The sequence below is a fragment of the Miniopterus natalensis genome, chromosome 3 (assembly GCF_054644295.1).
Source record: "Miniopterus natalensis isolate mMinNat1 chromosome 3, mMinNat1.hap1, whole genome shotgun sequence".
Lineage (NCBI taxonomy): Eukaryota > Metazoa > Chordata > Mammalia > Chiroptera > Miniopteridae > Miniopterus > Miniopterus natalensis.
This window is the reverse complement of record NC_142083.1, coordinates 67,722,313-67,749,619: the sequence shown is the minus strand read 5'-3', so window position 1 is coordinate 67,749,619 and position 27,307 is coordinate 67,722,313. Positions and strand designations below refer to the sequence as shown.

Below are 27,307 nucleotides of genomic sequence, written 5' to 3'. Positions count from 1 at the left end.
TTACTTGGCGACTTTTGGTTTACAGGATCGTTGGTGAACAATCAGCCTGTCTGGCAGGAAGGTGCGCCCACAGATGTTGCAGGGAACCAACTGGCTCTGGGCACTTGTCCAGGCAGCTTCATTTAAGGCATCGAGATCGTAGAAGCCTTTGGCTGCAAAGTTAAAGAACAAAGGAACAACAAGAAAGAAAGGAAGGGGAAAGAGAAAGGTGAAATGGGCCCGTTTTCGTGGTGGAGAACCATAGTCTACTTTTTTATGGAAAACATTTTCAGGAAATACCTGTTGACTGAGGCTTTTAAACAAATCCTATTACTTTGGCCAAAAAAAAAAAAAAAAAAAAGTGCTGTTCACTCCAGGGTTGAGTAAAGTTAGCTACGAACCAGAGGCCTTCCACACACTGGATTTTAAAACGGAAAGACATTGTTTTGTGCTATGCTGTGCATTCTTTACTAATTATTAACATCTTTGCTCACGCATTATCTTGCAAATATAACTTTTGGCCTTCTTTCGGTTGACTCTAAATATAAACTTACATAGGAAAGGGAACATGTATTTGTATTTTCCCCTTCCGTAATCCTTCAGTGGAATGTTTTTAGAGGCCAACACTGACAGTTGAGAGTGAATTTAAGATAAATTATATCATAAAAATTTATCATGTCTTTAAGGCCATAAACTCAGAGATTCCTTAAGTAATTAAAGTGAAGAATGAAAACAGAATAGTTAATCTGACGAAAAGGGGTGCCCTTAGGAAAACAAAGGAGACAGCTGAAAGATGTATAATCTTCGCTGGCAGAGTGCAGGAAAAAAGGCATATGGCTTTGTTTTAGAGAAACAGTGTGGGATTTAGCTTTAATGAACCTTATTTAAATAGAATGACTTTAGTACATTAAATTGACTATGTCTTAGAGTCTCCCAAAATAAGCCCCCAAAGTGTAGCCAGGCACTCAAAAATATTTAACAGTTTTTTTTATCATTTTCATAGCATATATTTCCTCGTTAAAGCCCAGGCAATTCTCAGATGATTTCTGTCTAATGGTTCACACAACCATAGCAAACCTCAGATTCCTTAACATGCCTACTCTTAATATTCTTTTTATTTTTTTTTTCTTCATGGAAAATTTAGTAAACTACAGCAAACCTAGTATTTCTCCTGGATAAAGTATCACTTTCTACATAGGATATGGGAGTGTTTTTGAGTGCTTTGAAAACTGTTGCAAAGAGAAAGGCACTGACTTTCTTCTTACTCATAAGTTTTAATATGGACTAAAAATTCCAGAGTATTCATTGTAAGATGATTCATCACACCTCTAAAAGTGTTCACAGAGGGCTCTGACTCTGGGTCTGAAGGAAGGGTTATTTGAACTCTACGATTACAGTAAGTCCACAAGGTGGAGTAGTAATGGGAATTCTCTTGGCCTAGAGACGAAGGACTTCTTCAGAAACAAAAACAACCCAAGGCCAACAGGAAAATTACAGGGGGTGCAGTTATAGGGCCTAGTTTTTCCATCTGTAGGCAATAGCAGAAGAATGAACCCACCAGGGCTTCCAAAATGGTTGTTTCTTTCACCTCTTCTAGACTTGTGATAATTATGCTCAAGCAGAGGAAGTTATACATATTAAGTGAAGGAAACACATTTTTGATACCAAATGAGAATCGGTAGGAGAGTTCCAGTAAGGCAAACAATCTCTTTGTAGGCAAATGCTCTAATTTCAGTGGATGGATATTTTCATCTTGAGCTCTTTTCCCATCTCTACTCAGAGTCCTTCTCTAAGCAAGAACTGTGAATAGTTGAATTCTGGAAGCATCTAGAAATTTATTATGATGATCTAAATTCCATTCCGTGGGTTGCTAAAAATTCTCTTTAGTCACATCTCTAATAAGTGCTTTGGACTAAATGATACTAAATAACCTACAAGGTACCTTCCAGCTCTGCAACTTTGTGGCTACATAGGGAGAATGACTGAATTAAATAATACTCCTCTTTAAACCAAGAATGATATTCTTTTGAAGGGAGTTAGGGGTTCAACTGAGAATATGACAATGGTAGACATGAGAAAGTCGGAGCTTGTATGGCAAAAATATTCTCTGAACTACTTTATTCTCATACCTTAAATGAAATGCATAAGGCTCCGTAACAAGGTCATGCAGCGTGCTTAATGGAGTTCCACTTTCATTTGGCTTTTGTACTGCTTAACAAAGTACCAATGGCAAAATTTTAAAAATCTGGACATTTCATATAGATATCTAGATTTTCAGTTTCTTTTGATTTTTGAAAGGTGTGACCACACTGTGCTAAATTTCTTAATGACAACACCAGCTGGAACAGGGCAACATCTCTCTATTTTATTTTACTTTTTCAAAACATATTTTATTGATTTCAGAGAGAGAAAGGGAGAGTGAGAGTGAGATAGAAACATCAATGAGGAGAGAGAGGCATCAGGTCAGCTGCCCCCTACACGCCCCCTGCCGGGGATCGAGCCTGAGCCTGCAGCTGAGGCATGTGCCCTGACAGGGAATCCAACCGAGATCCCCTGGATCACAGGTCAATGCTCAGCCACTGAGCCACGCCAGCCGGGCAGCATCTGTCTACTTTAGAGGGAGCCAGCACTTTCCAGCTCACCATAGCCTTCACTGTCCCCTTTTTCATGCATGGACCAATTTATTCAATTTTGGAAGCTGATTAGTAGACCCTGTAAGCATTTGAGTTTGGTAGCCCTGTTCTACAAACTCTAAGATGCATTCATATTTGAAAACATGTCACCAGATGTCCCAAAGGTTTTTTAAGCTTCATGGTTTTTAAATATTATGTTTGATATATACGAAAGTAACTTTTGAGAAATATGTAAATTCCAGTGGGTTCTTCTCCTTGCATAGCTTTTCCAGGATGTAGTGTCTTTATGTCTCAGCATCTGAAGACAACACTTTGGGCGGGCATTCCAGAACTATTTTTCCTATTCGGCTATAGCCAAGACAGTAAATATTGCTGATTTCAGTTGTGTGAACCAGAGAGAAAAAGAATATCTTCTACTCTTATAAGTTTAGAGAGAAAAGTCTCTCCTTATGCACTGAAGTCTTTTCGTTCAAAAACTTACCAGTAATGGTCCTGACTTCAGGTTTTTTAGGTTCTGGTCTCCTCAACTCTTTAGGCAACGAGTTGTTTTCATGATGCCATTTTTTCAGACACTGTGGCTCATGAATGGCAATAGATTTTGTTCCATATTCACGACCACAAATGTAGCAAATGATTGTTGGTGGACGCCTAATCATTGTTGGCTGCAAATAACAGAAAATGCCTGTTAGGTAATATTTAGGAAATTAGATTTTAAAGTTATAATGCATTCAAATTAGCCAAAAAATCAATATGTTTCTTAAAAACTCCAATTAGGCTGGTAAAGTTCACCTTTTTGGAAATTAAGAGAACCAAGTTCTATTATCTGAGTAATTTGGGTGGGGTGAGAATGTGAATTTTTGGGGGAAGGATAGAAAATAAAGATGAGCTAAGCAGAATTCTATATATTGGTACTTTATAAAATATATTTTTTCATTTAATAAATATTGTCTTCTGACTATTCTCCTCCACGATGGGAGAATTCAATGATAAATTAGTTATGAATCATCCTCTCAAAAACACCAGGGTCTGGTACACCCATGTGTCTGAGAAATAATGTGATAAGTGCCACTGGAGAGTTTGTAACAGTGCTACACCTGCCCACATCCTCTCATGTAAACAACTTTCTATGCAAGCTTCTGTGTTTCTCTGCCGTTTCTGACCGGGAGCAGGCTCCACACATAGGGAGAGCAGCTGATCAGTTACAGGTGGAAATTAGATGAATGTCCAGCTTCCTCCCTAAGGCTGATTCCAGAGTCTTCCAGAGGTCCCCACTGGGACTGCAGCCCAATCGCTCATTAACACACTATGTAGGAGCCCTTCTCTTCCCCGTCTCTCCTCCCACTGCTTTCCTGGGGTTTCCTGGGATCACCTCCTAGATAAATTACTTGAACTCAAATTCTTTTCTTAGCATCTGTCCTCTGGGAGAACGAAATCTAAGGCAGAGTTAAGGACAAAATGCACTAGGGGGCTTCTCCTTCTGTCTAGGATATTGAAAGTTACAGGAGATATTGCTTCCATCTAAACAATGAGACCAAATCAGGTAACCTGCAGAATCACAATTTTGGAGCCCATCGGAGACTCTAAGTTGCAAGATAAATTAATGAACTAAAGGGACTGCCTAAGTTTGATGGTGGATCAGCAGAATCAAGAGAAGACACCCCACACTCCAACTTTACATGAGTATGGACAGCAATTGCCTGCCTCATAAAGGGGCAGGACAGACCACTGTGAACCCCGCTTTCGCATCTACCAGGTCTTAAACCCAGTAACAGGAGGTGACCGGGTGACACTGGAGAGAGGCAGGAGCACTGAGAGAAACCATTGCCAAGGCAAGAACACAGTGCCTGCCTAAATCTGAGGGCAGAGGTAGAGAATCAGGCCCTGCACTGAATGCCAGATAAGAGCAGCCTACTGCTGGAGGGCGTAACGATAAGAAGGACTCTGGTGCAGGCATGTCGGGTCCACAGGAGCCTAAGGGTGCAGCAGGAGGACTGGGAGGAGCCCTCTGGCTCCAGGCCTTACACTAAGTACAAGGCAGAGGCAGTTTACCACTGGAGGAATTTAAAGGCTATAGTATTTTGAACATAACTGAAGCAAAGAGAAGGTCCAGACCTTGCTAAATTACAGACTACATTGACACAACCACTTACACTCGCAGCCTGACAGAACAGCCATGCTCATTTCTGGGCATAAGTACAATTTACCTCAGAATCTTACAATGTCCAGCATTCAATCAAAATTATAAAGTGTGCACATGCACGCACACACACACACACACACACACACACACAGAAATTAGGGTCCATCACTGTCAGATCTTGAGTGCAACCAGATCCAGGTATGGCCTAAATATTGGGATTATCAGGGTTTTAAAATACTTATTTTAAAAATAATTATTTTAAATAATTCTATGTTAAAGGATCTAGAGGAAAAGGTAGGGAGAATGCATAAATATATGGGAAATTAAAGCTGAGAGATTAAAAAGCAAGTAAAAATTATTTAAGAAAACCAAAATAATAGGAAACCATTAAGCAGGGGAATAACCTATCATTGCATTTCAAGAAAGTTAGCCCAGTTGTAATGTATCTAACAGGCTAGCAGGGCCGCATATCTCAGCTTGAACACTCATGGCTCTGGGGGTAATGAAATCATAGGTCCAGGAGAACACCCATGTTTGATTCTAGGTCACAAGAAAGAGGGTGATGTGACGACTGAAAGGGGGCCATCAAGAAAGACAGGTTGGGGAAGAAGGAAAATCTAGAACTTGTTTTGGACCTGTTGCGTTTCACTTAGTAGAATTTAAACATGAATAAATCCAGCCTAAACAGAAAATAGAGGCCTGTGATTCAGGATTGATGGGCTTCAGAACTGTTCACACAGAAAAGACATCTAAAACCATGAAAATTCCAGAAAAGCAGTATATAGAGTTTGTTTGGAGAAAAAATTTTGGGAGAATATCTACAAGATTGGGCAAGGGAAATGGAAGTCTAAAGAGATAAAGGTTCAAGTTTGCTGTTAAAGAACCAGGGAATGGAGACCAAAAAACAACTCCATTCAGGATTCTGAAAACACTTTTGATTTCCAGAAAGATGGTGTCAAATGTTACAGTGAGGAATGGGGGTTGGAAAAGATCGTTAGCTTTGGTTACCAAATATAGATTATACATCAGTGACTTTTGAGAGTTCAGTTCCAATGGAGTGTAAGAACAAAACTAAATTTTTAGGAGTTAAATAAACATCAGGTAGAGGAGAAGAGGAATGCACATCCAAAAAATTTGCCGAGAGGAAATGTGAGAGATAAGCAGCCTCGAAGAAAGATTTGTGGTGGTGTTTTTAGGCCAGGAGTGTCTTTGGCAGAAAGAGAGACTGCAGGCCTAAGAGGAAAGGAATAACCAGTTTTAAAAAGGCCTCAGAGGAGGCAGGAGGAGATGTAATCAAAGGTGTCATTGGCAACGGTAGCCTCTGAGGAAGGGGAAGGAATAGGAAATGGATGAAGTTAGGGAGAGGTTGCTGCAGAGAGGGAGCCACTCGTGGAGCTCAGGAAGCTGAACTGAGTCTTTTAAGAATGAGGCAAAGGGATCTTCAGAGCACAAAGAGATTCAAATTCTGAGAGAAAGAACAGGGGAAAAGACTGGGATCGGGCACTGCGAGGAGTGTAATAGTGATTTAATGAGGGAAGAACACGTACCCAATAATAGAAAAGACCCAGGTGTGTTGAGGTGCAAGAAATTTTAGTGAAATTAAGTGACCTTTTCCAGTATGTTCTTAAGTAGCACTGGGTGGCATGAAAGCAGAAATTAAGTTGGTGGTGTGGTCTTCTTTGGGGAAATAAAACATGGTAAAGTGTGTTTTAGAATCAGCCTGCTTTTAACTAAGACTGTTGGAGGCTACACCTGCAGTGGAGGGGGCACAGAGGATGATTGAAATTAGAAGAAAAAACATGATTTCTGCACAGCCAAGCAGAAAGAACAGATTCTAGATGAGCAAATCCGCAATTAATATTGACCAAGCAAAGTGGAAAATGAAGTCACTCACTTGAGGATCTAAGTTTTTTAAAAAACACATTAATTTGATGTAGAGTATTTTTATTCTATTATTCTGTCCTGAGTTATGGCAATAGGTTGGATTAATCAAAATAACTAAATAGTTGTTAAGCCTTCCTTGTTATTAGCCAATTAGCACCTAACATCTAAAAAGTGACTTAAAATATTAGTGGAATTCAAGACTTAAATGAAAGAATTAAGCAGAAGCAATAATTTTCAAAATATCCAAAAGTTTCTTACTATTTTTTACATTTATTTACTTGAAATATTAATTAAATGCAGGTTTTTCAGCTTAAAAATGAGGTTATTCTTTTTGCTTTGAGAGTAATGAATTTATTAAAATTCCATATGGAAAGTATGAGCCAAATCCAGTATTTAACCAAGCATATAAGTGAAATAAATGGCACGGGTCAGAAATGAAGGCATTCACGTCACATTGTCAAAAGGTTTCTTTTGGAAGGAGACATTAGAAGAAAACAGGCAGACACAGAGGCCAGAAGACATGCACAAAATAACTTAAAGGGATGTGGGAGAAAATTAATGCCATAAAAAGTCTAAGATGTTCTATATTACATTTTCCAAAGCATGCCGCGTGCTCTGTATTTGTGGTTGAACTGCAGTTGAACCTGCAACGTATTCCATATTCTTGGGTTTTGAACATCTCACTCCTAAGCCATGCTCTAGGGGAGTGCGAGCAGCCCAGACACAGCAGAAGAGAAGAATGAATCCCTGTGGGTCTGAATAGAGATAAGAGACCCTCTTCTATTTTTCGTTAATTTCACGATTGTCAATCTGAAACTTCCAGGGAAAGCGAAACAAGCTCCAACTTGTGGCTCTTGCCAGTATCCCAACTGCCAAAGTTTTCCCCTTCAGTCTCTGTCCCGTTTTCAGATGGAAGCGGATGTGCGGGCATGGGGAGGAAGAGGAGACCACAGGCCTGGCAGAAGGGGCAGAGGCCTTTCTTGGGACACAGCCTAACAGAGCAAGGCTGGGCCTGGAAGGTTTGCACAAGGATCTGCCTGCACGGGACCTTGCCAGGGCCTGCCAGCTCCAGGAAAGTGCAATAGCAGGAAGGCAAAGGGGGAGCGGGTAAGTCTGAAGTTCCTACAGAGCCAAAGATTCCATCAACAGTTTTCCTGTCAGCATTTCAGATCTTTTTGGGGAGAGGTACTACGTTTTTAACACTGAGGTAGAAGATTTTTTAAAAAGTCAATCCTGAATCGACATAGTGCTATGTCAGGTGTGAACTGTTTCTGGGAAGAGGGAAACCACATGCCCTACACACAAAATTTATTGGGGATCATCACAAGTTTGCGGTTATTCTTTGTTCCTGGGAAAGTCTATTGAGGCTGGATACAGACAGAGGCCCTTGAACGCTTCAGGGAAAGCTTTCATGTGTGCATTTCTTTCAACTCGAATCCACTAACTTTCATATGTTTTCAATCACTTTGCTGGCCACTATTGGAATTACCATTTTACTTTCCATGCAGCATTTTTTTCTTTCCGTTAATGTCTTTTCTCTGTCAGGAACACCGTGTGTTCAATCTTTTAGGCCAGGACTGTGCAATGCAAAGGGAAGTGAACATTTAACAACTTTTCTCCTACTTAGTGTAGATGATCTGTCATCCATCCATTCATTTTTACAATTTAAAACAAATGGCTATAGCCCAGCCAGTGTGGCTCAGCGGTTGAGCATCAACCTATGATCGAGGAGATCGAGGTTCAATTGCTGGTCAGGGCACATGCCCTGGTTGTGGGCTCAATCTCCTGTAGGGGGCATGCAGGAGGCAGTCAGTCGATGACTCTCATCACTGATGTTTCTCTCTCTCTCCCTCTCCCTTCCTCTCATGGAAATCAATAAAGGCATATTTAAAATAAATAAATACATAAATAAATAAAAATAGCTATAATACCACCATTAAAGCGCGGGGGAAAGACTAAAGACCACGAAAGAGGGTGGTTTGGTGAACAAACTTAAAAGGGGTGTTGCTGGAAGAAGAATGGACATAGTTCCATAAAACTGGACTAGGACGCCTATTTCAGAGAGCTTCAAATAGCTCTCGTTGCCCTCCCTGATAACTTAGGCTGAAAGGGAACCACAGTGAACTACACAACTCAATAACAAATAGAGCTCATAGAGAAAGTATAATGATTAGAAGGAAAAATATTTCTAACATTAACTATTATTGCATGAATCATAACAAAAGAGATATTGAAATTAAAATTGAAGTCATTACTAGCAGTTTTATAAAAGATCAGAAACACTCTACATTTGGTCATTTCTTATATTAACCCCACAGTACATACTAAGTAATAATAGTGTGAGATTATAGTTGTGCAATATTATTTGTAGGACAGTTAGGAGAACACAATTAAAAGATGTAGCTTTTTGAGGATTTGATGTGAAATAGATATTAGTAAGTGATAATTATGGGCAATATGCCCCTTTGAAAACCTAATGAGTACTATGATCTTCTCCCCAGAAAAATACACACGTATACAGAATTATGGATATAATTTTGAATGATTGGTGGACTCTGTAAAACTCATCCATTAACTCCAGGAAGTGAGCTTTTGGGCCTTTAGTCAGAGCCAAATGTTTTTTCCAAATAGATGTGCCTTTGTATAAGGAGCCATTTGGCACCATTTAAATGACTCAAAGGTACTGACATGAAGCACGTAGAAACTTATGAAATACACCACTTCTGGCTTTAGGGTGATCTTAAGTCTTGCTTTGCCTAAAACAGTCCCTATTATACCCATTGTCATTTATTCTCTAAACTGTCCCTGTTTAGTCAATAAATTATATAGTCACTCTACTTCCATTCCTTTATATATATATATATATATATATAATGTTTTTGTTGATTTCAGAGAGAGAAAGGGAGAGAGGGAGAGAGAAACATAAATGATGAGAGAGAGTCATTGATCGACTGCCTCGTGTATGCCTCCTACAAGAGATCGAGCCCACAACCCCAGGCATGTGCGCTGACTGGAAATTGAACCATGACCCCCTGGTTCATGGGGTGACATTCAACCACTGAGCCACGCCAGCCAGGCTGCTTCCATTCCTTTTTGAAAAAATCAACTACTAAATTTTAAGCAATCAAGAGATTGCTCAGCAATATTGAAGCTGTGACTATAAGACTGCCAATGAATTCATTTAAATATAGAACAAGGCAAGATGACTATAGGAATTATGGTTAGAGAAGAGAATATAAAAGAAATATACCTTGACAAATAAAAATGTTTATAAAAATTGGCAAGGCAAAGATTTTAATGATATTAAGTTCTTTGGACCTTTCATGGCCAACAGTCAATTAAAACAGTATAAAATTAAAAAATGGAGTTAAAAATTTCAAATCCTTTAATAATTTATCTTTGTTTTTTAACTTTAGTGGGCCCTTTAAAAACTAATATTCTTTTAGTGAAAAAATATTTTTCTGAAGTTCTGCAATATCATCAATTATACTTTGGTTTATTTTTGTCAAATTCAATAAAATTAAATATAGCCTCTATTAACAAAAACTTGGATATGAAGATCTCACTTCTATGAAAAAATCTGCATGTCTATTAATTTATATATATGTTTAACTACATAGGGATGTGTCCGGAATGATATTCACTAAGGTCAAACTAATTTGGGGGTAATTTTAATGCTAATTTTTATACTTTCCAAGTGGCGTAAGTTTTTATAATGAATTTGTGTCATTTTTATAATAATAATAAAATAATTTTTAAAAGTAAACTCCAGAGTCAAAACTTAAGCAGAAATTAGTCCTAAAAGGAAAAATCAAGTGGAGCCCAAGTAACTTTCTGAAAGTTCCTTGAACTGATAAAAGATGATAGTCGAGGCTTTGTATAGAATACAGTTTAATGTTGTAATTAACTAGTCACTGAAATTACAAATGATATTAGAGATGAACACAGCTTTGCATTGCATAAAATAAAAGTATAATGCAAAATGAAAATATTTATAGTATCTTAAATTATATTATTCAAATATACTATTCTATTGTGTCAACTGTGCATAGTTGAATATACATCAGTTAGATACTTGTATGATGCAACTCAACTGAAGTCCTAGAATTCTGCTCCAATACTTTAAAAAGCAGTAACAAGGGCCTGGAAAAATAATCTGAGGACAGGATTTAGCATGAGTCTGCTTCAACCATAAAATAATCTAAATATAGCTCTTGTAGATATTTTAATTTTGTTCAGGCTTGTTTTCTTGGCTTGGTTGCATTAGTCAAAAAATAAATTCACAAATAACTAAATGGGACCATATGGTATTAGCCATCATGTGTTGAAAGTGGCAGCCAAAAAGATAATTTGGGAGATGGCTCGACTGCACTATCCCTTGGGTCCTTTGTTACTCATTGCGGCTGGACTGACAAATCACCGTACATTTCCAGCCTCCCACCTGCCCTCCTCCCCTCTGCACTTCACTATGTTCTGTGCACACTTGACCTGTCTAATGTGACAGGAATTTCTGTGGTTCCCCATGGCTACAGAATAAAGGCCAAATACTTTATACTGACTTCACTCATGCCCAACCTTAGCCCCATGAAGCAAACAGGTCTGCTAGCCACACCGAACTCAGCTCCATTCCCCAAGCTAGAAGCCACAGTCCTCAGCTTTCCTGTCTCCATGACTTTACTCATCTGCTCCTTCCAGCAACAAGCACTTAAATGGAAATAGAGCACCTGTATCTTGCTGGAGGTTATGGGGAATTCCAATCCTTAGCTTTCTTTAGTAATAAACACAAACACTCAAACTACTAATTAAATTAGAGGGCAAAATTTGTAAGTGCCATGATAGGAAGACAGAGTGCCATAGGAGGCAGAAGTAGGAAAAAAGGGAAGTTTTGACCAGCAGCCAGTGAAGAGGGTGATATTTGAAGTGGTTTTATTGAATAGGTAGAACAGTACTGATGTGGGGAGGACCCCCTCAAGTAAACAACATGATCTATTCAACAGCTGTTCAATAGTGCTCTAGTATATTAATATGAAAGCTATTGAGTCCATAGTGAAAAGACTGATTAGAGGAAGTGTGAAAGCAAGAATCAGTCTGTTCAGCATGGGACTGAAACAGGTCAGACCTTGAGAGCACAGTCAGTGTTGGCATCTTTTCTGTGTCCTCCAACCTTCCCACCTTGGTCCTGACCCCAGACTCCATCCTCATGTCATTAGAAGCTAGCCATGGTTCAGTGGCTGTGTAGGGATTTGGCCTAGAAGCTGGTACTTTCTATGTCAAGATTGCTACATCAGCCACATTAAGGTATTGTGCTGTTGTGGGAGTCAGGCAGAGAGGGCGATGAAAAAAGTAAAGTGTCTTGATCTTGTTGAGACCTGAGTGCAAGGTTGAAGATTTAATATCTATGAGACAGAATCAGGTCAAGAAAGAAGCTGGGGGCAATTTACAGTTTTCACATACTAAAACATCTTGATTCGTCCGTATGCAAGAAACAAGAACTAGTTGTGCCTGTACTGAAAGAGACTGAAGAACTCTCAATGATGATAATAACACTAATACAACTGGAAACATCATAAATAGATAAGTGTAATACCACCATCCAATGGACCATTACTCAGCAGTAAAGAAAGAACTGCTGTTATTTGCACCAACATGGATGAAACTCAGAAACATTCTGCTGAAGGAAGCCAGACACAAAAGCGTACATTACTCTCTGATTCCATTTACAGGGGTCCCTCGGTTTCTGAATGTGATCAGTTCTGGAAGCCTGTTGGAGCTCTGAAACATTAAAAAACCAAGGCATCCACAGCCCACAGCTAGGCCTCAGGGTCTTGCCCTCAGGGGAAGCCGCGGGGCCTGTTCGACTTCTGAAGCGTGTTCGGAAACCGAAGCATTTACTTCTGGGTTTATGGTGTTCATAACCCAACATGTTCATCAATGGAGACATTCAAAAACCAAGGGACCACTGTATATAAAATCCAAACCAAGCCGTAGTGATTAAAAATCAAATCAAGGGTTGCCTGGAAGCTGGAGGTGGAAGGAGGAATAAAGGGGGTAAGGAAGTTTTGGGGGTGATGGAAATGGTTGTCTCTCGATTATGGTGGCGATGTAACAGGTATATAAAACAGCCGAAGCTCCTTGATTGCCCGTGTGTAATGGAGGCAGTTTATTGTTTATATAGAGTTTCTCAGTAAAGCAGATTAAAAACCATTCCAGCAGGCCCGGCTGGGGGAGTGCTTTGCATTGTCGCATTCGTGAGGAGCGGCCGGTTCCAAGTCAGCAGTGCACATCCTCAGATGGAATTCCAAAATCAAATAATATGTCCGAGTGGCTTTTGCCAGGAACTAGAGAATAATTTTAAGTGATGGAGATTCTAAACCTTTAACTTGTCTCTCAAGAAACTTTCCAGTTGAAAAAAAGAAAATAAAGGAAAAAAAACATGGAAGAAAACTGGAAAAGAAAATGAGAAAATATTTTAGTGAGAATTCCCCACCCCCCCAACATTAAAATTCTGCCAGAGAAAGTACATGAGGCAGCAATGCCATTCCCATACAATTCCATCCAGAAAAGGGCAGGTCTGGAGCGTAGGCCTGAGCCCCGCAGCAGAGACGGACGCTGTGAGGAGCAGGCCTATTCCTCTGTGCCCCAGGGCATGGCATCGGGTCTGCTGGAAACATAACTGACACCGGTTTCTCATCTGTCAGTAAGAGAAACCTCATGGCCCTTTAGGATATGAGTGTGTGTGTGTGTGTGTGCATGCGCGCGCACGTGTGTGCACAAAAGACAAAAAAGGTCAGTGAATCGCTTTCTTCAGTTGATTTCAGAAATATTGAAAGGGTCCCTTTGCCTCAAACTATTCATTCCTTTATATTTTCCTCCGCTTTGTCCTTGACCTTCTTCCAGCCCCAAATTATTTTCTTTAGGCTCATTCCCCTCAGGAAGAGAGAGCTGAGAGTTTTGGCTCTAGAAGGTCACAAGTACAATTACATATCTGCTACTCCCAGGGAACAGAGAGGAAACCTTCCAAGTTCGCTCACTGGGAGGCAGTAGTTTGCTGATTTATTTGCTGTCTGTCATTGAAGCAGTTGGCCTGTTCTTTTTGAGGGGGCCATTTCAGTGGGCTCTGCCCAAGCAGCCATGTCAAAATATAAAAGGTGACTTTTTTTATTACCAAATACATATGCAAATATCTGCTCTTTCCCCTAAGTAACATGTTTCTCACCTTGCTTGGAAACAAACAAAATGCAGAAAGTATAATGGTGTTGTTTTTTAGTTTTCATTATAACAATTCCTGCATCAAAACAGCCACATACCCTGTGTTCATTCATTAACCTAAGAGTCAAAGAAGAATCAAGGAGCCCAGAAGTGAGAAAGCATCTTGAAAGGGAATAGTCCCGGTTGGCTTGAACCATGATTTTGAGTAAATTAGATAAAGGTGCTCCACCTAACACACTTTCAAACCACCCAGCTGTGATCATTCATCTGTATGGTACAGGTTAAAGATGCAAACAAAGTTTTACAGTGGTGGCCACGGGAGACATAGGCACGACAATCCTTACCCCATCTCAGGACTCCACCTAAAACCAGCCCTGTGTGTTAATGGCACTTTGTTTCCCATATGGAGCGTGACTGGTAACAAGCGCGGTATGGCCAGTCTACAAATATCTGGGTTGAATCAGACATTTTTCAACTGCACAGAAGCCAATAAAGCAATGGGATTCTAAATATTGATACTTAAGTTGCACTGGGAGCAGAAAGAACTCAGAGACATATGCCGAAAACACAGCTGAGAGTGATTCGGGAGTTTGAGGCCTACACTGAATGGAAACGCATCTGGAGGGAAGACCGCCTCTCAGGACACTCGCAGCCCAGCTGCTGTTGCTCAGGAGGAATCATCTGGTTGTAGGCAATGTGCCAGGCACTGTGTTAGGTTCAGAACCGGGAACTGGCCCTCACAGTGGGGATGACCGTACTGAACTCACCACCTTTATTTGGGAACTATTTCTTACTTTTTCCTCAGCTCTTTCGGGATAGTAAGTCAGGTAGCCAGATCCCTGTTTGGCATGCACAGAGCCCATTCCACCTGAAATCAGTCAAGAAACAGGGCAGGGTGAGAAAGGGACCTGCTGAGTGGAAGAAGCATTTTCTTGACTTCTCTGCCCAATGGTATGTTTGAACTCAAATGGATTCATTCTGAAAACTACTCTCCAGATGTAGAACCTCTCTAGGCTCCTGGGCTTTTTGTGGCCCTGCAAACTTCTTAGAAGGTTTGACTCCCAGATGTCTGATCACAGGAATGGCCTTATTGTCTTTGGAGACTCCCACAGTGATCCAAATGGGTTGGCAGCTGGGGTGAGTTACCCTATACTCAGGCATGAAGTGTGTGTGCCAGTGGCTCCTGCACACAACTATTACATAAGTATGTGGGTCCCTTCATGGTTCCCTTATGACAGAGGCTGTCCTCTTTAGAGCATCCCACCCAGGCTAACCACCAGAAGTACCTCCCTCTGCCCCATACTCTTGGATCTCAGGCTGTAACTAATGGACCAACAGCCATTTCAGCCAACAGACAGGCATGCTTTCCTTGACCAGCACAATGTTCTTTAAAGTTTTATGCATGAATATCTTTAGGTGGGATTTACTCCCCAGGATACCACAGGCTCCACCACTCTCTATTGTCTAATACTCAACCTGCCCAGCCCTGAAAGTGTTTGAGCTTATGACTTTGAGCAGCCAATTTTCCCACTCCCTCTTCCCTCTTGTTTCTCCAATAAAAAGTGTTTGCCTTATATCTTATTTGTAAGAAATGACCCAAACTTACGTTAATTTGCATGAATGTACCTATGACTAAAAGGGGTGTATTACCTATCTAGGGAAGCTTTAGCTGGGATATCCTGTAGAGTAGGTGCTTTGAGTCAAAAGCCTGACTCTCTGACTGGAATTAAAACAGCTTGCCAGGTAGTAGGAGAGGTATTTTAGAAAAAAAAAAAATGCAGTGAGGCATTAGAGATTGTCACACTGAAAATTCCCTGCTGTCTTTGAATTTAAGCACTTGGGCAATTACAACAGAGCTTGACAGGAGGCTTGAAGCCTATCCTTAGGCAACAGAAGCGCCTACTTTAAGGAATGAGACTGATTTCCAAGACGTGCACATAACAACCATTTAATCCTCAAGTTACTTATTTGGTGGAGTATTTCTTGCTTCCCTGACTCCTAGCTGGATACCAGGCTGTCAAAAACAGAGCCCTTCCTGCCAGGGTCTGAGGGAGATATGTGAATGTGCAGCTGTCAGAATGGATGTCATTGCATCGATAAGTGTTTTTTTCTCCGCATGACAAAATTAAACAAGGAATTTAGGCCTGGCCCTGGCGGGTGGCTCAGTTGGTTAGAGCGTCATCTCGTACACTGATGGTTGTGGGTTCGGATTCCAGTCAGGGTGAGCATAGGAGGCAACCGATCAATCTCTCTCTCTCTCTCTCTCTCTTCCTTCCCCTCTCTCTAAAATCAGTAAATATATCCTTGGGTGAGTATTTAAAAAAAAAAAAAAGAATTTCGGTCTGAGCTGCTGTTTTAGATTTTCCACACTGCTGATCCTTTCTATTAGGCCAAATAATTGAAATGTCTGTGGTAAGTGCACAGGGCATATCATACACAGAATGCAGAAAGTTTGGATGGGGAAGTAAGAGGAAAAGTGTTCCTCCCCATCCTTGAGGCAAAAAGAGTCAAAGCTCTTTAGAAATCCTTGTGACCATTCCAATAGTGAAAATGTCTGACCAAATAGTAGCTAACAATTGCCCAGCCCTTTCTAAGCGTTGGGCCCTATACTTACTGTGCTTTATCTCAATAATTCTCATCATAATCCTCTGGACAAGACTCAGTGCCCCCATTTTACAGACGACGAAACTGAGGCCCAGAGCTGTTACTAAGTGGTGAGGCTGATTTTCACTCAGACAGTGGGTCTTTGCGCACTGCCACTGTGAGGCAGGCAGGAAGGAGCTGACAAGTGAGGACTTCTCAGATACCATCTCAGGCCCTTTGTAGCATTCTTTCATTTAACCTCTCACAGTGGGAAACTGAGGCTGGGGAAGTTATATAATTTGCTCAATGACAGGTGGTTTCATTGGGCATCTATTACCCGATTCCAGGTCTGTCTGATTCCAGCTGCTTCTAGAAACAGGGGGTAAAGTCATCAATGGTCAGCTGAGCATCGTGCTCTAGGCCACACAGTCAGCCACTGAGTGGGATTTGAGAGAAACCAGCAAAATCCTTACAATGCTCTCTCTCCATCACCTCAAAGGTTCATTCCACTGGGTTCAACACTACCCTCTCCTTATCTTCTTTCAAATGCCAATAATCCTACAAGAGATATTTCTGTGAAGGGGTTTACCAGGCTCTCCCAACACCCCTCCAACCATAAAAAGGGGGGGGGTTGGTAGGGGCGGGGAGGGTGCAGAGAGGTGCTGAAAGACAAAGGAGATCAGAATACAAGGCCGCGTGACCAGAGACTCATTCCCAAAGTCAGAATTCTGCCTGTGGCCATTTAAAGCACAATTTCAACAAACTTGACTGAGAATGAATGTATAAGTTTCCATTCCCCCAGGCATGTCCTACACATGCAGACAAAGTATAAAGAGCATTTTAATATATAGGGGAAACTGCATAGCTCAATCTCAAACCTCAACAATTGCAGAGTTTGATTGTCTAGAAACCACCGGTATTTCACATTTACTTCTGGTGTTTTCAAACAATTTTACTCAAATGTCACATCTGGAAGGATCGTTGTTTGAAATAAAATTGTTTTTGGAAATCACTGGATGCCACGTAAAAGAATTTTTCCAATCTAACCTATTGGCCAACTATTAGAGAGTCCATTACCTGTGATTTGGAGTTTTGTTTTGTTCCTTTTAACAATAAGAAAGAATTGGCCATTCATTTGGAAATGCTGTTAATATTCAAGTACCTGATTTTTAAAAATAAAATATTGATGTTTTGACTATATGCTTGCATTTTATTTATTTAATTGCACATCCTGAGATACAAAGCTGGAAAAGCTAAGTCAAAGAACAAATTCCAAATAAGTTTCTCTGTGTCTTAAAGGGATACGGTTTCTTAGCTGAAGCTTTTTTTCTTTTCTGCTCTCTTTTGAGAAAAAACTTTTTTTCCCCTGATCACTTAGAATGATATTGATCAGAAGATAAGGTGTTTAAATAAATCTCTTTGCAAATTCTTGTAAGAATGACTCTTCTTGAAAAACATGGACAGAGGCTGTTCCTGGTATTTGGTTCCTGTTTGGCACAAGGCCTGACTCTCCTGGTCAGGTGGCTTCCAGGTCACAGGGGGAAATGAAGTAACAAAGGAGCAATGAGAGCAAGACAAGAACACCCATACACTGAGACAACCCCTCAGGTTTTCCAGTTACTATAGAGAGGGAAAAAGGGAACCTGGAACTTAGAAGGTGTGTATTTCCAGTGCCTGATTTGTTTACAACTTATATGCCAAAGGGCCCCCAACTCAGAGGGAAGGCTGAGAAAATAAGCTTTCCAATAAAAAAAATAAAAAGGAAGAAAGGGAGGGAGGAAGGGAGGGATCACCACAGATAGTCCAGAAAGAAGTCTAACCCCAGGAGACAGGTTTTTTCCCTTATCAGAGTTGTTGACCCCTGTCCCTCCCTATCCTCGCCCTGTCCCTCTGCCTCCAATTCCCCAAAGCTAGAGGTTCAGACCAGTGATACCTTTATGTTTTCACCTTCTTCACTTAAAGGTAGCCTGGGATGTTAGAGCTTCTTGGGGACCTTAAATGACAAGGTGATGGCCTATGAGCTGGTGCCTGGAGCAAGAGTATTGGAAACTTACTGAGTTCCTGGACTGATCAGGCCTTTCTTCAATTTGTAAAACATTGCTTTACATATGAGACAGCGTCACAGAGCTAATATTTGAAAGAGACAATGGATATAAAAAGGAAGTGAATTATACAATGTAAAGGGGAAGCAAGAGATGGCGTCCTAAGTCAAATCCTCTCAATGGTCCACCTGGTCATGAAGTTGAACTTGAACTTCACGTCTAGCAGTGAGAGTCTAGTCACAGGACAGGCACCTCTGTTTCAATAGTGATTCCTCTAAGGTTGTGCTGCACTACTTTTGGTGAAGTTCTAAGAATTTGGGGAGAGATTTTAGTTGTTGACCTTGGAATTCGAATTTCTAAGAACTAAGTATATCCATTTAGCCATGACACAAAGATTTACTGAGCATCTATCACTAGAAAATATGGGAGTCTATGTATTTGGAACTGGGAGCGGGGAGATGGGGGTGACAGGGAAAAGCAGGTTTATGAAGATGAGAAATCATTTAAGCTAGGCTAATTCTCTGAGAGCATGGCATGTTATAGTTTTGTTCATTTTAGGCCTGAATGATATCTGAATTAATAATATATGATCCTCTCCTCTCACAGAGGCTCCAATCAGTATTTTTCTTTCTGGAGAAGCAGAAAGCCACATATTGGAGCACCAATGTAATGGCCACATACTTTTGCTTCTGTCTTTGGGCTCTTAGAGAAGTAGCTGTATCTACCTCTGTCTCTCCCATCACGTACAGGTAATTACAACTTGAGCCTGATTTTTAAAATAGTTATGTTAGGCTGCAACTTGTATGGATGAGTATTACCCTTCAATGTTTATATTAAGGGGATATACAACTTTGCTAGTGATACTGTTGCTCTATGATTTGTAACTTCCCCCGCCCCCAACACACGCTTAATTCCACACACAGTATACAGGGTGGAGTGAAAGTAGGTTTACAGCTGTTCACATGGAAAATAATACAACAAATAATAAATAATAATACAAAAATAAACTCTGTTTCACATACTCGCAATTGTAAACCTACTGTCGCCTCACCCTGTATATGTACAGATTCCTTTGGGTTGGTTTTTAGAAACAACAGTGCAGAAGAGAACTGGCCTTATTACCTTGAAGTCCTGCTTAGTACACCCGAGAGCTGTGGGATCCTAAAATGCTGCCCTGATGCACGGGCATGGTTGGCACCAAGTGGGGATGACATGGCACATGGGGCTGGATATTAGTGGTCCAGCAGCTAGCATCATCAGGGTGCAGTTTGTGAGGTCGAGGCTGGTATTCATGACATCAGCAGAGCTGAGGAGGTGAGCTAGGGCACTGAAGGCGATTATAGGGGTGGAAATCCCCGAAGAATCCCACTGAATGTTCTATCGGACACCTCCAAAGAGTTCCAAGTCATTCTTGTGTTTGGGAATCATAGAGGTAAAGGGCTCTACGAGCCTCAGCCTTGATTTCAGGAACTCAGTTTAACGGAAAGCATGAAGAGACAAAGGACTACGCTGACTCTTAAAATGAACCTTTTCTCTCTCCCTTTCTCACGTGACAGTCTTGATAAGCTTGCCTGGTACTTCACTGAGAAGATAAAAACTAACAAACTGTAGCTCCGTCATCTTCCATTAGCACCTACAAACCTGCCTTCGCGGCAGCCAGCCCCTTCCTGAAATGAAAACGTGCCCCCTCCTACCGACCCCCTGGCCCTCCAAACGGATCCCACGCCCGGCAACCATTTCTCCTTCCGTTTCATGCTTCCCCGTATCACTTCTGCTTCTTCAAGCTCCCTGTCTCCACTGGATCCCAATCCTAAACATTCAAATATAGCCTAGAAGCTCCCAGCTTTTAAAAAAAACTTCTCTTAACCCGTTATCTCTTTCTAGCCTACCCATTCTTTCTCTCCTAGTCTTCAAATCCAGATTTCTAAAACCACATCCTGCCTTTATCAACCGTACACTTGGCAACCCCCCCCCCCCCCCACTACACTGAATGCGTTCTTTCCAAGGTTATCAAACTAAACCCACATCGCCAAATCAAAGAGATAGTTTTTGGCTCTCATCCTATTCAACCTCTCAGCATTCCACATTTTCCCACACCCTTGTTCTTGACATTTTCTCTGCTCTCGGTTTCTGTGGCACCACACTCCAGCCTTTCCTCTAGTGTCTCCAGGCGCTCACTCTCCAGCTCCTTCCCCTCGAATCCCTAAATATGCAAATGTTTCTTAGCTCAGCCTGGGCCTATTTCTATAACCCTGATGACTTTAAATATATGTTAATACTACACAAATGTATATCCCAGCCCAGGCTTCTCTTTTGACAAGCACTTATATATTCAGCTTGACTGACCCACTTAGGTATCTCATAAGCATTTCAGATTTGATATGCGCAGAATGGAACTATTTATCTTAACCTCCAAGAGCTACCCTTTCTCAAGTCTTCCCCATCTTAGAAAATAGCACAACTAGTGCAGTTGCTCAAATTAGATTTCTGGGAGTCATCCTTGACCCCCTTCCACATCCCTCCACATCCGAACTATCACCAAGTTCTGCTCATTACACCTTATCTCCATCTCTGCTATCAATACCCTAGGTCAAGCCATCATCAGCTTTCACTTGGATTCCTGCAGACACCAAGCTGATGTCACTATGTCCACAGAGCAGCTAGAAAGAACTACACTGTTTCTACAGCTTTATCTTGTGTGCCTGTCCTCTGCTCCATTAGGCTCTGGCCACTTGTGGACTTTTTAGTTCCATTTTAAGATCTTTCTTACTTGAAGGCCTTCACACATGCTTCCTTTGGCCAGAATGTCTCCTGCCTACCCCTCTCCCCATCTTTACTCCTGGTTAATGCATTCATGCTTTTTGTGTCTCAGCCGAAGTGTCACTTCCTCTAAGAGGTTTTCTTGGCCCAAGATCCTGAATGTAAACTCCCACCAAGAGACACTGTCATATCACAATTTAAAATTTTATATTTGTTTCATATTTCCTCCACAAGTCTCCATGAGATCAAGAACTGTGTCTACCTTTTTTATGACTCTATATTTAGTAACTAGCCAGTGTCTAACAGTAAGTACAGTGGTACCTCGGTTTTCAGATGTAATTCGTTCCGGAAAGACTGTTCGAAAACCGAGGGATCAGCAGCTGACAGCTGGGCCTCAGGATCCTGCCCTCAGCGGAAGCCGTGTGGCCTGTTCGATTTCCGAGGTGTGTTCGAAAACCGAAGCATTTCCTTCTGGGTTTACAGCGTTTGCAAACCGAAATGTTCGTCAACAGAGACGTTTGAAAACCAAGGTACCACTGTATTTGTCAAATGAAAAAACTTCTGTTCTCTTGGTTCTACTTAACACTCACAGCCTGGCAAGACAGCCATGCTCTTTTTGTATCATACACAAACCTCTCTCTCAGTGACATGAAAAGATAATGAGTCTTTGGAACTACACAGATCAGGCTCTTACACCCGGTACCAAATCCACTGTGTGACTTTGGTCAAGTTGCTTAATCTCAGTTGCCTCACCAGGAAAATGGGTAAAAGGACATCTGTCTTTTAGTAATATTATGAAGATTAAAATGAGATTGTGTATATAAAGTACTCATGATTATAAAAGTATTCAAAAAAGTTCCCTTTCTTCCATGCCTCCCAATGAACTCCAAATACTTCTTACCCAATAGATACCCATACATACACAAAACTTTTGACAATGTGAGAACATCCATCCTGCCCTTCTCAGTCTTTCTGATGGCGGCCTTCCTACTGAGAGTTTTGCCTCTAGAGAATGAGACAGCCATGGAACAGAATTTATAACATTAAACCAAATATGTAACTGAAGCCCTCAATAACTGGAGTTTGTATTATAAAGGAACCTTCTCAAATATATTTGGAAGTAACACAAAGAGAAAGGCAGTGATATTTTTGATAGTGTAGAAGGCATTACTTTAAAAGAAAACACCAGATGGCAGCACCAGACACTAAAGAGGTATCCGAAGGGACTTTTAGTTCAAGCCTGATCATCTAGATGTCTTAAAACTATGTTGAGAGAGATAACCATTTATAGAAAAGATAGTTTCCCTAAAGACAAATAATGGCTACTTTGTAATATAGTAAAGGATTTTTAAGAAAGAGGTTTCACATGTTACAAGCATAATCCTAAGGAAATAACGCCAAGTATTGTCTAACCAATAAAAGATACTTAGACAAAGGCTTTATTTTGGCTTGTAGTTATATTTCATTAACTCTGTCAGTTTGTGTTCCAATTAGCTGGAAAGGGCCTAAAGCCAAAAAAATGAAATACTATTGGCTTCTAGAAAAGGAAAATATTTTTCCAAATATTTAATGCAAATATTAAAATTTATCCACTCACATTAAAATGGAGCAATGCTGACCTCTGTTACTATACTCCTCAGCATCACTTAAGAAACTTGCTAAAACAGACATCAAAGGGTCTCACTAAAAAGATGCAATATTAAAATTCAAAATTATAATCTATGGTTTCCCATATTATGGATCAAAATTTCACCTGGGTTGCTTGGCTGGGCATTGCTCAGCAGTTGAGCATTGACCTAGGATCCAGGAGATGGTGGTTCGATTCCGGTCGGGGCACATGCCCGGGTTGGGGGCTCCATCCCCAGTCAGGGGCGTGCAGGAGGCAGCCGATCAATGGCTCTCTCTCATCATTGATGTTTCAACTCTCTTCTTCTCCCTTCCTCTCTCTGAAATCAATAAAGATGTAATAAATTTTTTTTTGCCTGGGATTAATACCACTATTAAAATCTTGCTAAATTGGGTTTTGCTTATTCAGGCTTTCCTTAGAGGAAAGAAAGGCCGTTTAACGCAGCTGGTAACACCATATCATGGGAGAGCCATAAGCCCCGGAAAGTCACACCTTCTAAATAAAAATCCACACTGAGGGCTTTATTCCTCTTACATGCTGCTTAGTATTCTTCACAACTTTCCTGTGAGATCAGGAGTGAATTCAACCCTATATTTTAAATGGGAAGCGACAGGACAACTCAAGCCTATCCAGTGGTTACAGAGCAGAGTGCAAAATGCCCGCCATGGTCTTGGAAGAAAACTTGCCTTAGTGGCATTTGTTTATGTTTAGAAATGACTGAAAGGTGACAGAAGCATCTGTGTCCTAAGAGAACTGAGCCAATCTATGTTGGAAGAACATTCTGAGCAGAAGGTAATTCATTCTGCCAGCGAAACAGTCATTGTTGCCCAACTGGAGTGAATTGTTTTCCAAGCACTGTGATCATGGTTCTGAAAATATTTTCCTCACCTGAATTCACTGCAAGACTGAGCCCGCTGAGAACATTGGGCAAGATCATTGATTCCAATCAGAAGTCAGATCAAGGATTCTAGAGGGAAATTGTTAGAATTGACAAGAGAAGGAATGAAGCAAACGTTTGAACTGTAAAAAGAATGCGTGTGCTTCATCATCAGCTGAATGTCACTCGTCATAGGCAGATGAAATTCTGAAATCTAATAGTGCATAGGGCAGTGCTCTTGGTGGAAAATATATGACTCACCGCACCATCTAAATTTTAAATGGTAACAGAAAAACAGCAACAGAGAGAATCAAATCGTAAACAAAAGAGTACCCAGGAGAGCCTTCCTGCTAAAAGCACCATTGCACGGCAAACATCTTTCTTAGCTAAGGAATAAAGTTCATCGCTTCAAGAATCTCGCTGAAGCCGAGGGTATTTCTCTACTGTAATTAAACCAAGCTTGCTTTAAATCTGGCAATGAAAGGGACCCTAAGTTAGATGACCTTTCTATGACCTCCTCTAAAGCCTGCATGGTCCCCAAACAGGCCAGCACACATCTGACAGCTGTGGGCGCCAGTTTCTCACTGACACATGCCTTTTCACGTCTGGGAGCAGAGTTGGCTGTGCGCTGACACAGCCATGTCCTCCAGATGCCCTTGTTCCGATGAACTCCCCCTATGCTAAATGCACGAGTCATGGAGGGCCATCGCAGACCTCTCCTTATGACATTCTCCCCTCCAGACGACTGCCTGAGTCAGGAGGTGTCTTCTTGTGAAGCCATGGGCCCAGGCCAGCCTCTTTTAGCAGTCGTGACTGAGTGAGAACATGCTGTGCTGCGCCTGTTGGCTCCGCTCTTGGGAGCACAAAGTATGTGTTATAACAACAAGCCCAAGAATCCTGACCACACGCTTCCCTATCTCAAGATCTGTAATGAGAACATTTGAAGTAAATGCATACAATCAGGGAGCAGGGCTGAAAGTCACACACTAACAGAGATTCTGACTGTGACCATGAGACACGATCCTTTTGCTCTTTGAATCCAGACCTCACATGTTTTGGAAGAAAAACAACAGCCAGAAGATGGGAAAAACAGATCATGTTTATGAGACCAGCCTGCAGTCCATGCCACACTTAAGAGTTTGGGTTTTCATTCAGCAAAGAAGTCAACCATTCTTTCTTCAATGTTCATCGGAAAACTTACCCAGCCTCCATTAGTCTGACTCTTCAGCTTTAGGGCCATTGTCTTGAAATCTTCTAAACCAGCAAGTCCATAATGATTTCATTTTAAACATGGATGTTAGGGGAAAATACTAGACATTTGCCAAAAACAATGCAGTGAAAAAGTACGGAAGAAAAACTGGGTTAAAAATAAAAGATCCCCTCACATTCACACACTCCCTCTGATTTAATCCTTTACAATAGCTTAAGTAACCTTAGTTTCCCCAAAACAGTCCATTTAAAGAACCCTGCAGGTGGGCGTTTCGAGTAGTAAGTCATAGAATAAAAAGACTGACCACTTCCTAATTCTCATGATCTGACTTTCTGTATGGTGTGACACAGGACAGCACATCCACCCCCCTGGCTTAATGGTAGGACAAAGCCCATGGACCATGCCCTGTTTTGCAGGTAGCCACCTTCATAAGCATCCCTCCCCAATCTTGGTTGATGAAGACCCAACAACACTTCACCATACAATTGGGAACCCCTGGGGCCATGCTTATTTACAATTGCCCAAGTGGCGAGTCAGGGTGTGGTGTCCAACCCCAACACAAGGTGCAGACCAGCAGCAGGAACCCAGCACTTCCCAGAACCATGAACACACCCCTCGCTGCTTGGGCGTCTATGCTGGGGTTAATTCCCCACATACTACAATCATGTAAGTGTTAACAGAAAACACACCGTGTTCGCAGAGCACATCTATTTCTGCAAGTTATCCAGTGTTTAATTATTTCTAAAGTCATTTGGGGTTTTTGACACAGATTCTATTTTAGTAAGATAAACTCAGCATAACCCAGCATTGCCAAGAATGAATTCCTAAGGTAGATGACTAAAATAAACTGGTAATAAATATTGGCTTTTGGAACTGGAATTATAGCTCTGTAATGTAGACATAGCATTAATGACTCATTTTCAAATAACAGTCTCTCCCAAGGATTATTGGTAGGAGGGGTCAGGGAAGAAAGAAGTCCGTCTCTCTCTCTCTCTGTTTTAGGCAACAGAATGCAAGAGGACTATGAACCCACCAGGCAAGGATGTTCTCATGTCTACTTTGCCATCAGAGATACAGCCTCTGGAGTGACACAGGGGGTGAACTTGAACAGGCTGCATTGAGGCAGAAATAAGGCATTGAAAGAAACCACTCTAGGGGTTGAGGCAGTTGATGCTGGGTCCGTTTTCTCTCATCCCCCTGGAGACAGAATGCACTCCTGGGTCTGCCCAGTGCATCTCATGTGGCATGAATTACCTTGTCGGTCACGGTGGGTGCTGCTGTGTGCCTTTGCTGTTTGAAATTAGTGGATTCTTTTAGGCCACCTTTACTCCCAAAGGCCAAATTCTGAATGTGTGGCCCACTTGGTTGAGCTTTACAACTTCTCTGATGCACCAGAAGGCGGTCGGGGGCGAAGGTCCGGCTACAATTGGGGCAGGGCACAAGCTGAGCTGGACTCGGCGCCTCTCCCGTTGTACGGGGCTGAGGCTTCTGTGGGAGGGGCCGACGGAGCTCCCTGGGGAGCTGGTCATTTTCTATTTTCCATTTTTCCAGGCACTTGGGCTCATGGATAGGAAGGGAGAGGGTGCCAAATTCCCTGCCACAAATGTAGCAGATGAGAGTCCTTGGTCGAGCTGGGATGGCACCAGAAGCTTTCCTGGGACTAGTAAGATTGTTGGAGCTGTTGGCGTTTGGTGCTGTGGGCCCCTCACCCTCTGGCTTACACCTTCTCTGGTGAACCAGGAGCCGGTCTGGCAAGAACATGCGGCCGCAGCACCCACAGGGCAGCAGCTGAGCCTGGGAACCCTGGGGCGCCCCCTCATCGGCTGCCTGCAGAGGGCAGGACCCGAGGCCGCCGCCCACAGGCTGTGGCTTGCAGGGCTCTGGCCTCCTCAGGTGCCTGGGCAACTTGCTGTTTTCAATGCGCCACTTCGCCAAGCACTGAGGCTCATGAATGGCAAGTGACTGGGACCCAAATTCTCGGCCACAGATATAGCATATCTGGAACCCAGGCCTGCGGGACGGGATCACGGGGGGGCTGGGCTGGCTTTCAGACATCATTCTCTTACTGGACCGTTTGGAGAGTATTACAGTCCCAGGTCTGTTTTTCTTAGTATTTGTCTTTGTTTTTTCACCAGGATCGACGTGCTCTGTTTCTGGCAAGAGGTTAGAATAGGAGTCACTAGGCAGAACGGCTTGGTTGATAAGGAAGGCAGGTTCTTTAGAACTGGGGAAAGTCTGTGGCAAGTTTTTGGAAACCCTTTTCTCCTTTCCTCTTTCCATTAACAAAGAAATCTTTCTCTAGCCCTTGCTCTGATTTGAGCCCAGATTCATCTGGGGCTTCTTAGCGCAGAAGTTAGTCAGGT

At 41.7% G+C, this 27,307-nt stretch overlaps 1 protein-coding gene across 1 annotated transcript; it reads right to left on the bottom strand.

Moving 5' to 3' along the window:
* LOC107540893 (zinc finger protein 474) lies at positions 1–27,307 on the bottom strand. The gene is made up of 3 exons (XM_016217754.2): positions 26,199–27,307; positions 3,094–3,274; positions 1–152 (listed from the first exon to the last, which is right to left on the bottom strand). The coding sequence occupies exons 1-3, from the start codon at positions 27,222–27,224 to the stop codon at positions 1–3; spliced, it is 1,359 nt and encodes a 452-aa protein (XP_016073240.2). The 5' UTR covers positions 27,225–27,307.

What these genes read in the sequence shown, in the direction of transcription:
- LOC107540893 (XM_016217754.2), bottom strand. Translation starts at nt 27,224, where the DNA reads ATGGAAAGAGGAAAGGAGAAAAGGGTTTCCAAAAACTTGCCACAGACT. An exon ending in CACCCACCGTGACCGACAAG is followed by an intron (nt 3,275 to 26,198) that starts GTAATTCATGCC and finishes TGTTATTTGCAG; the next exon opens with CCAACAATGATTAGGCGTCC. An exon ending in TGAAGTCAGGACCATTACTG is followed by an intron (nt 153 to 3,093) that starts GTAAGTTTTTGA and finishes TTAACTTTGCAG; the next exon opens with CCAAAGGCTTCTACGATCTC.